This window comes from Crocodylus porosus, unplaced genomic scaffold (assembly GCF_001723895.1).
Source record: "Crocodylus porosus isolate Cpor-Errol unplaced genomic scaffold, CroPor_comp1, whole genome shotgun sequence".
Lineage (NCBI taxonomy): Eukaryota > Metazoa > Chordata > Crocodylia > Crocodylidae > Crocodylus > Crocodylus porosus.
The window spans coordinates 27,976,296-27,988,494 of NW_017728943.1; the positions used below are offsets into that span (position 1 = coordinate 27,976,296).

Below are 12,199 nucleotides of genomic sequence, written 5' to 3' on the forward strand. Positions count from 1 at the left end.
GATATTGAACAGTGCGGGCCCGAGGACCGAGCCCTGGGGGACCCCACTGCCCACGTCCTTCCAGGTTGAGAAGGACCCATCCACCACCACCCTCTGGGTGCGGCCCTCCAGCCAGTTGGCGACCCATTTGACTGTGTGGGCTCACAGTGCCAAAACAGATTACATAGTACCCTGAATTCTCACAGGTCATGCAACATTTATACCTCATCTGTACTATACCTGGAAAATTAACCATTTCTGGTTATGGCTGAGATCCCAAATCTAAACTATAGGCACGTGTTTTGGATTCTCAGAGGCAGGTGTGAAGCACGCACATGCACACACACACACAAAGCTGTTCAGATTTAGGTTCCAGGTTTAACTGAATGGATGTATAAGTGAATGCACTTGTATATATTTCAACCATTTTATAAACTTTAAACAACACAATTTTTGCATTTTCAAAATGTGTGATGCTTTTAGCTGCCCTAAAAGAACTTCAGACATTTCAACTATTCATGGCAGGAAGAGTGAAAAGAACTGACAAATATTTAAAGTGGTATTCTTTTCTCTTTTGTGTCCTCACAGGTACCATTGATGTTCATAGGAATTACCTCCATTGGACTAGAGAATAGGCTATGAGATCCTATTCCAATATGATCTGAATGGCCAGAAAAGCCTAACACTTCAGAATAGGTATTCACTGAAACAATCTTAATGATACTATATCTTGAATCTTGGCTTCTGCTAGGCATTAGTTTTCATTTGCCTTACTGTACAAAGTACTATTGGATTCATGCTAGGGACATTCTAGTTACAGCGAGGGAACAGTGGGAGAATATAAACATTAGATTATTTGTGTTAATCTGCCCTCTCACACTCCTCATTGACTTGGTATGCATTTCATCTTCTCTCTTAGGTTTTGATCCTGCACTGGCTGGCACCTGTTCATACACTATGAAGGCTCCCATAAGAGTCAACGGGGCTGCTAAAAGGAAACCAAGTTTTCCATGAACTAACACCTTTTCAAGATCAGGGTCACAAACTGCAAGGTCTTTCTGGAAGGGTCTGCCATGTTCTATATGCTTGTGCCCAACTCAGTGGGTCCATGGGCTGGCTGAGATGCAAAATGAACGTGAGAGGTCAGGCGATACTGCCACAAGAAAAAAAAAAAGATATAATATAATGTAGTCCTGAATTCAGTATACCATATTTACTCGATTCTAAGATGAGGTCCTCTCCCCCCCCCGTTTAATATGGATAGGAAATCCCCTCATCTTAGAATCAAGTATGACAGTAGGGGGCATGTGGCTTTTGTGGCTTGGGCTCCAGCCTCTACCTGGGGTTGGGGCCATAGCTGCAGCTGCTTCCCCCCTCCCTCCATAGCCTCTGCACCATGCCATCTCCTCCCTGCAGGCTTTTCTCCTCATCTCTCCCCCCACACAGCCTCAGCTCCTCCACCTGCCCCTCTCCCTACCCCACTTACCTTGTTCCACACTGGCAAGCTCCATCAATGCTGCAGCATGGGACACAGAGCATAGCCCAGCTGGCCCTGTAGCAGGGGTGAGCAGCCTGCATGGATGCTGGGCTGGAGCCATGATCTGTGCCCCAGGCAAGAATGGGGATGGAGCCTACCAGTGCAGAGCAAGGGACAGAAGCTGGTGGGGAGGGGGAGAGAGAAAGCAGAGGATGGGGGGGGAAGGGCAGGGGTGGGAGCACAGGTGGAGAGGGAAGGAGAGAGGGAAGGGGAGCCCAAGGCTATGGGGTTGGGGAAGGCAGGCAGGGGGGCAGGCACAAGCAGGGGCAAGTATTTGACCTGCCCACACCACCTGCACCCCAACTGCCTAGCCATGTGCAGCAGCGACTTGGGGGAGAATTAAAGGCAACCTTCAAATAATTAGATTCTATTCATAGAAAATTATAATAAAGTGTATAAATGTTTCATGTACAGAATCTAATTATTGGGGAGTAACCTTAAATTTGAGTAAATACAGTAAAAACATAGGATCAAGAGACAAATGAAGGTTAAGTGGAGCCTAGATCAGCCAAAAAATGAGGCCCAACACCACCTGGAAATTTTGGCAGTGCTCCAAGAGGCAGCACAGTTGTTCTTCATCCCTGAGGACATTTCTTCTTACTAAATATCATTGGCAACACATAGTGGGTGCATGCGGGTGCATATGCACCCCCCAAGATTGGCAGTGCACCCCCTGCAGTTGGCCACCACCGGTGCTGCCGGCAGTGCCTGCGCGCCGTCACTGCTCACCAGCACCCCCACTCTCACTGCCAACACCGCCAGCGGTGACAGCGCTGTGGCCACCTGCAGGAGCTCCCCACTCACCGGCGACACCATCACCACTTCTGCGGGCGATTGCTGTGCCCCCCCAGCCTCCAGGGGCACATGTCATTCATGAAAGATATGGTTTGGAACCCACTCTCATGCAGTGATATGGAAAGAGTACACTGGATGTGACCTCCAAGTTAAACATAGTTGTGGAGAAGAGTATGGCAAGGCCTCAGGTTTAGCTTGCATATTTTCTCAGGGAATTAGTCGTCTTGTATGATTTATACAAGCTTGGCTATCTCTTTCTTGCTGCATCTCCCATCATTTCCAGTCTTATGGGACCCTTTTGAGTGGGTCCCCAGGACTGTCCTAGTCCAGTAAATCTGATACAAACCCACCTGTGAAAACATCATTTCTAGGTTCAAAGGGAGGAATGTACTATTTTGTGTTAATTTGGTTTCCTTCCGACTTGGTGGAAGAGAAGTAACCAGGTTTTCTAGGCTGCATTTCCTAAGAAATAAATTGTTTGAAGTGCCTAAAGTTATTTCCTTGATGAAATGCATTTGGCCAGGAAGGCCCTGACAATGACTTACTCAACAAAACAACCTGTGCCAGCACCAGCTGCGCCTAAAATAATTTTGTTGACAAAATGCATGTTGTCATCTGTACAGGATGTTGTTACTCAGGGAGGAAAATAGTCAGTGACAAAGTACAAAATATTTCGTGTTGATCTAAAAATCAGGGCTGTCATGCCAGAGCACTTGTATAAATGTGCTGAATGAAGTCCATTGCCTGTGGCAGCCTATACCAAGTTTCGGTTTGCAGCCGGAAAGGCGATTAACTCAGACTAGCCCTTTTTTGCCTGCATTTACATTGTTTGATGAATGAATTAAATGATTCCGCTGAGATATGCCAAAGGCATGGTCAAAAGACCATTAACTTAAGGGGAACAAGGCCCCTGAATGTGCTAGTTATGCTAGGCTTGAAGTACTTAGGAAGCATCACACAAAAAACTGTTGTCTCTCCAAATGATCAGAAAACAAGTCATCCCTTTTTCGCAACAAAACAGAAAGAGATGCATGGAGCTTACAAAGATACATGGAGCTTGGCTGACAAAGGTAATAGTGTTGATGGAATATATTTAAATTTCTGTAAGACATTTAACTTAGTGCTCCATGACATTCTGATTAAGAAACTGCAACAACGGCCCACAGTAAATCTTAATTTATCAATATGGCCCACAATAAATCTTAATGACAGCTAATGGTTAAAATTTGGTTAACTGATTGGTCTCAAATATGCAAACATGCAATCTTCTGCACTACATTATTTGCAAAGTAAAATATGGCTCTATCGTCAAGCAGGTGTGTTTCAACAAGGATCCTACAGAAATTGGTTCCTGACCCTATTCTATTTAACATTTGAAGACAAAGCTCTTCAAATCCAGCCAGCAAAGATATAACAAAATCCAGTGGCAGGAAGCTGAAACTAGGCACACTTAAAGATAAACTTAAAGTACAGATAAGGAACACTTTTTTTTAAACAGGAAGAAAATGAACCTACTGAAACAACTGATTAAATGTTGTACTAGATTCTCTATCGTGGGAAATTTTTTAGGGCAGGATTGGATGGTTTTGCTAAGCAATAGGGCCTTGGTCAGCCAGGACTATCAGACCTGAATCAGGCATTAGTACAACAAAGTCCAACCACCTGTGTTATGTAGGAGGATGGCCAGAGGACCACAATGATTCTTCCATTCTTTAACATCAATGAATCCAACACTGAAATACCAGAAGTTCCCCCAGGACAGATACTCCAGATTCCCAGAACTACAGCTGGTATGAATCACCGTACACAGTTATGCTGTATCAGTTTCCATTAACTGAAAATTGGGTTCATAATTCTTACGTAGTATTCAGTCGGCATACAGTATTGACAATTAAATTCTAAACTAATGACCTGTTGGTGTTCACTCTGTAGGATAAAGTTGCAAGAAGAAATTCACTTTTCTCCCAAAAGCACTATAACAGCATGGGTGCCCATCTATTCAGAATGAATTTTTCACTCAATGACAGAATTTGGAAGAAAAATGTAGAAGTAGTGGCATTTGTTTAAATTATTTTCTTATCTTCCATCTCTGGATGATGTGCCACATAAGGGAATTCAGTGGGCAAATTAAATGTTATAAATAAATGCGTTTTTAAAACACGAAGAGGTAGATAAAGCCTGTTCTCTCTCATAGCCATAACACCTGCAATTTTGGTACAGTCTGTGTCAGCTTAGATTCTCTCTTCTGAAGTCGAGTCCCTGTAACACTGAGATCTATTGTTGTGTCTGCTGAATGATGGCCAGATAACACAGAGTGGTCTTATTGACTAGCAGAGCTGCTATCCTCCAAAGCTGGATTCTGTACATGCAACCCGACCACTACCTCCACTGGGATTCAAAACCAGGCCACCCATGGTCTGCAGACAACAGTTTTACCAAAGGCCCTAGAGAGAATCCCTCTTCTGGCAGAGAGCCTCATGAGGCTGCTCCTCCTGATGATTGTTCTCTTGCTGGAAAGAAGCGTCACTGAACACATTTTGAATGTTCTCACAATAGGAGAGGCACACATTATGGTTTTTTTCCTATGCATCTTCCAGGGAATTTGAGCTTACACATCATGAAGTATTTTACAAAAGGCATCACATAATGAGCCAGATCCTCTGCAAATATAAATAACTGTAGCTCAGTTAAAGCAATGCTGATTTACACCAACTAAGAATCTGTTCTGTATATTCCTGTTGTCGGTGAAAACATGACATGAGTTTTTAAAGGGACCATAAGAAAAATTAATTAAATGTTAAAAATTGTTCAGAACCCAATTTTCCCAAAATTAGAGGGCACTCCGGTTCTTATCACTGCGTTTCAGCCAAACGGGATCTTGGATCTAAATATCCACTCCAACTTTAAGAGGTTTCAAATATTAACCCAATATTACAGCTGAGATTCTAATCATATCTTTATTTGAATGTGGAGAGCTATATAATATTTATATATATATATATTTGACCACACACTGACAAATGTCAACCCCCCTTGTTTTTCCTTTTTGATGTTAAATCTGAAAAAAATTAAATGCAAAAATCACATGTTAAATTTAAGATCTTAAAGGCACAAAACCAAGACTTTCCAAAATTAAATTATCTACCACAGCCATAACTCAGCCATTGTAGTTAGCATATTGCAGGGCTGTACTGTAAATGCAATTAAAATTTATGCTTTAAAATGCAGCTAGGTCATGACCTATGTGGGAATCTTAGCTGTGGGACTGTCCTGAATTTTGCACATTTACAAATTTCAGCCCTAGCATTATATTACCATGTTTGCATTTAACAGTGTTATGGTTCACAGTTTCCTCAGCAATGTCCTATCATTGTAGCCAGGGCCAAAAATACCTAGAAATGCTGCCAGGGAACCAGACATCACTAACACAACTGACAGTGCTGGAACTCCTGCTCTTGAATCATTACTGCCTATTAAAGGTATTAGAGCTCCATCATGTGGAACATATCTGTATAACCATACACTATGAGCTCTTGTTAGCTTATACATTTTCTTAGAAATACTTCTTTAAACACATATGTCTCTAATCAAAGCAACTGGCTCTTACGGAGTTTATCATTCAGGCTGCTTCTAAATGAACACTAAAGATTGTGAAGCCTAGTCCTAATAGAAGAGCTGACCTTGATTAAGCTGCTGGAATCCTGTGCTGGAGTTGGTATGCCCTCCGAGTACCAGTTTCAGCATGTACACACACTGTAAGCAAGGTTTTCAAGTAGATCTTAATCCTTTTCCCCATGGAAGAACAGAGTGGAACTCTGAGTTTCACATGAACAAAAAACACTCAAGTGTATTTTTTCTGCTTCTAATGTGGGATATGTATAGCCCATTTCTTATAAACTGCTATTTTACCTTGCTGTCCCATGTTTCATAGCCCTATTTGCAGAGGTGTAGCTGTGCAGTTCTGCACCCAAAAAACATGGGGCAGCAGCAGTGGCCAGGTCATTGCCACAACCAGGCTGGTAGCAGTGGCAGCTGCTATGTTTGCACCTGCCTGCCCCCAACATCAAAGTTGACACCCAGATTACCTTGCTCATCTCTCCATTAGTTGCACTAATACTTATTTGTTGCGTCTTCATTAGAAAATATTTATGTACAGTCTGATCCTATTCAAGTCCAACACATATGTATCTTACAAAGGTGTCATTCAGGTGGACGTATCAGGAGGCAGATTCTATTCCACCTATCTGGTATGTAAGTGGACTCATGCACGTAAGTGCAATTATATTCCTTTTCTGTGACTTAGTTTTAAGGGTTAGATGATAGTGGGCATGTCTACATGTGTGGCCTACTTAGCTCCACAAAAAAGTCTGTTATTTACTGTGCAGCAACACACATGTAGATACTAACAGGGCTGTGTAGGGTATACGGGTGCTTTAGTGGAGGGGCTGCCTGCTAGTTAGCCATGCACTGAAGAACCCTCATGCCCCAGCCAGCCCCTCTGCAGCATGTTAAGCCAGGTCAGAGCAGCCCTGGGCTGGCAGGCTGACTCTCCAGGGACCCTGCCAGCTGGGGCTGCTTCAACCTGGCTCAATGTGCTGTGGTCCCAGGCACACGTTCAAACACGATACCTGGAAGCAATAAACTCCAGCACGATATGCACCAGAGTGTATTGCTTCAAATTAATTGTACGTGTAGATGCACCCACTTGCAAAGGTAGAAGCATTTATGGATTTCAGGATTTCAACAAGGTGAAACAGAATTGAATTGCACTTAGGTGCCCAAATCCATTTAGATGCCTAATAAATAGAATAGAATTTGTAATTTCTTTGGAGAAAAGATTACCAGTAACACACTTTGTACAACACCTACCTTAATACAGTCCTATTTTGCTTGATGGCTTGTTATATACACAAAGGGTTAACTTTCATGAACAGATTGCAGTTTTTACAGTTAATCAAAGCCCCTTTAAATTCTATAAATAAAAGTATGGATTACCTAGCATATACAAAAACAGACTCAGGATTGGCAGTATAGACAGTCTCACATAAAAGCCTATTATTGTTTGAATTTTTCTTACATTATATTGAATTGTTTTAGTAATTGTTTTCATACAGTCACCCACATTCACATTTTGCAAACATACTAGCAGAAGACTTAAACATTACAAAAATCTCAAAAACAATTAATTATAAGCAACTGAGGCAGAATATTTGGGGCAAGTGAATTCACAGTTGGACACCAAACATCCAGTGCTGAGTGTTATGCTCATCCAATCAAGGAACAAAAACACTATCAGGGAATTTGTATAATCCATGAGGCTACAATTTTTATACTACATAGTTCCCCTTTAAACAACTTGACAGTAAATTATGGACCAAGAATACCAGTACACTGAAGGTATGTTTGAACAACAAGTAACTGTAAAGGATTTGCTGTGACACATTTGCACGTTTTAAGCTGTCAGTGATAACAAGAACACCTAGAGAGGTAGAAAATATGCACTAAAAATCACAGAATCATAAAGGAATAGGGCTGGACAAGGCCAAAGAAGGTCATCTAGTCACTACCTGCTCAAGAGCTGATCATCATTGTTTAAACCACTAAAAACAAACTTTTGTCTAACCTGCTCTTAGAATCTTCATCTTTGGATGTTTTTATCTATTTAAGTTACCAAAGAGGTGGTTAACAAACAAACTGCTCATGGTCCTTAAGTCCTTGAATGAGAGAAAGATGTCTGATAAAGAAGACTCAAAGCTATCAGAAGAAAAAAAGAAACCATATTAGAATCTTACAGCTGGAAACTGAAGATGCATACTACAAAACAAGATGCTAATTTTTAAGAGAAGGCAATTAGCCACTGAAACAATTCATCAAGATTTTCTTCATGCCACCACTTTAATGCAAGGTCCCTCCCTCCCTCTGTGCCTGTAGGAAGAGCGTCTATCCCAAGTCAAGGGGTTAGACTTGGAGCATCTTAGGAGTAAAGGGAAGTGCCCCCCACCCCAACACTGATAGAACTGAGAGCAGACAATGACTCTCACTTAGGAATAGAAAACTGAGAACTTACTTTGCTACAAAAGAATAAAATAAATAGAGACAAAAGTAGTTCTAATGGTACCAACAATCCAGAATTAACATGGTTTGTAGACATTCCATAAACAACATTAATTTTGGGGGGAAAAAGAAAGGCTGGGGTTCCTGTTGCATCACTTTTTGGCCCAACAGAAGTTCTCATGAGCCAGAATGCATTCCACTTGATGTTGGGTCAATGTCATACCCTAAAAGGGTCAAATCTTCAGCTGATACAGGTGGGTGTAATTCTGTTAAAGAGCTAAGCTGATGACACCATATGAGGATCAGGACAGTCCATGCAGCTCAAAGGACGGAAGCCGTGGCCCCTTTGCCCAGGAACCAACTGTGGCATTCCAATATGCTCACACACAGCTTCCCTTTGTAAATTATACATAATCAATTTGAAAAGGAGATAATAAAACAGATATTACTTTTGTCCTTCTCTCTTGGCTGGTGAATCATTTCCCTCTCTAGATTGGATTTCTCATCACCATTCTGAGGTGAAGGAAGACAAACAAACAAAATAAAACACCAATTATTCTGACAGCAACATCTGAAATGCAGAATTACTAGCAAGAAGCTAAGCAGGGGGGTTGTGCACAGCAGGCTCAATAGTATCCCCTTTGTTGCTTTGGTCTTCTATCAGAGTTCCTTGGCTGTTGGACAATTTACCTCTGGCAGTTGCTGTTTCTCCATCAAGGTGAGCCATGCACTGCATAGCAGTTGCTCCAACACATATGGGCATACTGACATTCTGCCCTAGGACACAGGTTGAAAGGTCCATTACAGACACGTCCCTGAGCATCCGGGGGTACAGCCTCAACCTGACAGAAGTGGGGGGAAAAAGAGAAGGATACGTTACATACATTGTTTACAGCTCATGAGGAAATGAGATCAGATTTCCTTTTCTCAGAAGAACCATTGTAAAAGTTTGAGAGAAGAAGGAAGCAGTGACCATTCTCTAGAGGGGAGGCAAGGGTAAGTTAAAACTAAGGACAAAGTTTTAACGAATTACCTGAAGCTCCACTGAAGCTGATAAAATTTACAAAGCTGAGCAAAATGGGGGAGAAAACCCAAGCAAGGATGAAAGACACAAAGCACACTAGAACATTATCAGTTGATATAGTATTATATCAATATAATATAAACTGACAAAGCCCTGGCTGGAATGCTCTAGTTGGGGATGGTCCTGCTTTCTATGATTCTATTAAAAATATATAGGCAGCAGCTGCAAAAGTTACATTTCAAATGAGTTTTAGGTTCTCAGAGCAAAAATGAATGTCTGTCAATGTCAGATAGCAGCAAAAGTTATTGCTACACAGCTTGAATTCACTCACTGATTTCTCCTGTGGATCTAGGAGCCACTGGAGGTATGCACTCCACAGAAAATCATACAATGTAGTCAGTGCCCACACCCACTTTGTCCCTTTCCACCTGCCTTCCCATCATTCTGCTGTTTTTTTTCGTTAAAGCTTAGTTATCTTCTCCCTCATGCGCACACACCAGTGAGTAAACAAAAATAAATTGACCTTTTATACTCTGGAATGGGCTATCTGCATCATGGGTCACAACACTGGGCTACTGATCTTCATCTGATGCAGAGGGATGGGACAAGGATAGGCACTCAGAGCTGGGACAAACTGAGCCAGTGCAGTGGGGGAAGTTAACTGTTCTTGCTCTATACCCAAGACCCAAGAAGTCATCCTCCCACTTTACTCAGCCTTGGGGAGGCTGCAGCTGGAGTACTGCATCCAATTCTGGACTTCACACTTTAGAAAGTATGTGGAGAAGCTTGAGAGAGTCCAGAGGAGAGCCACATTAATGATCAGAGGTCAAGAGACCAGGCCTTATGAGGAGAGGCTGAGGCATGGGACTGTTCAGCCTGGAGAAACAAAGGCTCAGGGGTGACTTGGTGGTAGCCTGTAAGTATATAAGGGGTGTGCATCAGGAACTGGGAGAACATCTGTTCACCAGGGCACCCCAAGGGAAGACAAGGTCTAATGGTCACAAACTGCTAGAAGACCATTTTGGACTGGACTTAAGGAAAAACTTCTTTACCATCCCAGTCTCCAGAGTTTAGAATAGACTCCCCTTAGAAATGGTGCAAACACCTACTACTCTGAATACCTTTAAGAAATGCTTGGATACTTATCTTGCTGGGGCAATTTGACCCCAGCTGACTTCCTGCCCCTTGGGCAGGAGGCTGGACCCAATGATCTCATGAGATCCCTTCCAGCCCTAAAGTTCATGAAATCTATTAAATCTATGCCACCCGCAAAATTACTTCTACCAGGAAGCAAGTAACAATGTAGTCCTGGACTGACTTGATCCAGAATCTGCCTCAGCATTCCAGCCCTCACAGTATCCCCTTTCATTCAAACAACTTGGACAGGACAACCAACTTCAGCCCAGAGCATGACTTTCTTGGGTCTTCATAAAAGGCCCTTGTTCTACCAGATTGACACAAAATAGACAGGACCAGAAAAGGGAGAATAAGAACCAATATCACATGCTTTTAAACTAAGCTGTTTGGGACAGGGCCATCTTCTGACTATGTGCTTGTGCAGTGCCTAGCAGTCACTAGGGGCCTGAGGTGGTAAACAACAAATATTGTGTTCACATTATTGCTGGACTGTCTGTCCAGTCACACTCTTTATGATCAGCCAACTGCATTAAAGAAGAGCCGGGTATCACATTTGGCATTATTACTCTAAGCCACAAGAGGGTGTGCATCAGCAAGGATTGGTGCGTGTCATGAGCAATGGTCTGAGGCTCACAAAGAGAGACCCAAGTGTCCTCAGGTTGCACAAACAAGATATGCATCGATAGCTTGTTAATACACATCCTGGTATGGCTTATCACTATTCCATTTGATCTCCTGGATTTTAATTAAGGAAAGTGAATTAAAATGGTGCTTTGCTAGCACTACTTATTCTAGCGACCTGCGTTGCCTGAGAACACGGTATCCTGGAAGCTGTCCTAGCACAAGTAACAGTAGCAGTGATGCTACAGAGGGAAGCCATGTATTCATGCTATCCTAGTGCAAATAACACTACTGGGCAGAGACGTAGTGAGAGATGGTCCCTACCTGGAAAAGCTTGCCAACTAAGTGGACAGAGAAAGGAAGCAATACTCCCTTGGGAACTGAGATGCAGAGAGATCAAGTCAGTCTCCCCTGATTGTAACAATAGTCTATGACAGAGCAGGCAACTGAATCCAGCAAAGGGTCACAGTACAAACCAATCTACTAGGCCTGTGCGAAGCAGCTAGTATTTGCTTTGGATTTGGATTCAGGCAAGTCGGGGGTGATTGGATTTAGTGATTCAAATCACTATCCTGAATCAATTCAGCCAAATCTGATTTGGAGATTCAGCTGCTGCTGAATCTCCAAATTACCCAGGCCCATCCCCCGCCCACTCTCCTAGCCTGGCAATGGCTACCCTGCTTGCCCCAGCTCCCAGCTCTTGGGAAAAAAACCCTGACTCAGCAGGTGCTGCCAGATGGGGGGCGATCCCCACTGCCCCACACTGCATGGAAGGCTCTGCACAAGCCCCCTGCCTCCCCCACTGTCCCAGCTGCCCCCATGATTGCATGCCTGCCCCAGCTCTGGCCCTTTAAGAAAAAAAACAAAACCCTAGAGTCACCAGTTCCTGCCTGGCAGGGGGGCAATCCCCGCTGTCCCCCACTTTGTCCTGCACCATGTGGGAGTTCTGCATGAGCCCCCCAAAGCCCTGAGGCCACTGCAGGAGTGGTGAGTCCTGGGGCTTTTCTTGTTGTTTGTTTTCTTAAAGGGATGGAGCTGGGGTAGGTGGAGGT

The 12,199-nt window shown here is 43.1% G+C and overlaps 1 protein-coding gene across 2 annotated transcripts in view; it reads right to left on the reverse strand.

The window, feature by feature from the left end:
* HAO1 (hydroxyacid oxidase 1) overlaps positions 1-12,199 on the reverse strand; it is a 50,955-nt gene that overhangs the window by 27,494 nt on the left and 11,262 nt on the right. For both annotated transcript variants that reach the window (XM_019549086.1, XM_019549085.1), the window contains exon 2: positions 9,056-9,207. In XM_019549086.1, the coding sequence (XP_019404631.1) occupies positions 9,056-9,207 (152 nt within the window). The remainder of the gene's footprint in view (positions 1-9,055; positions 9,208-12,199) is intronic.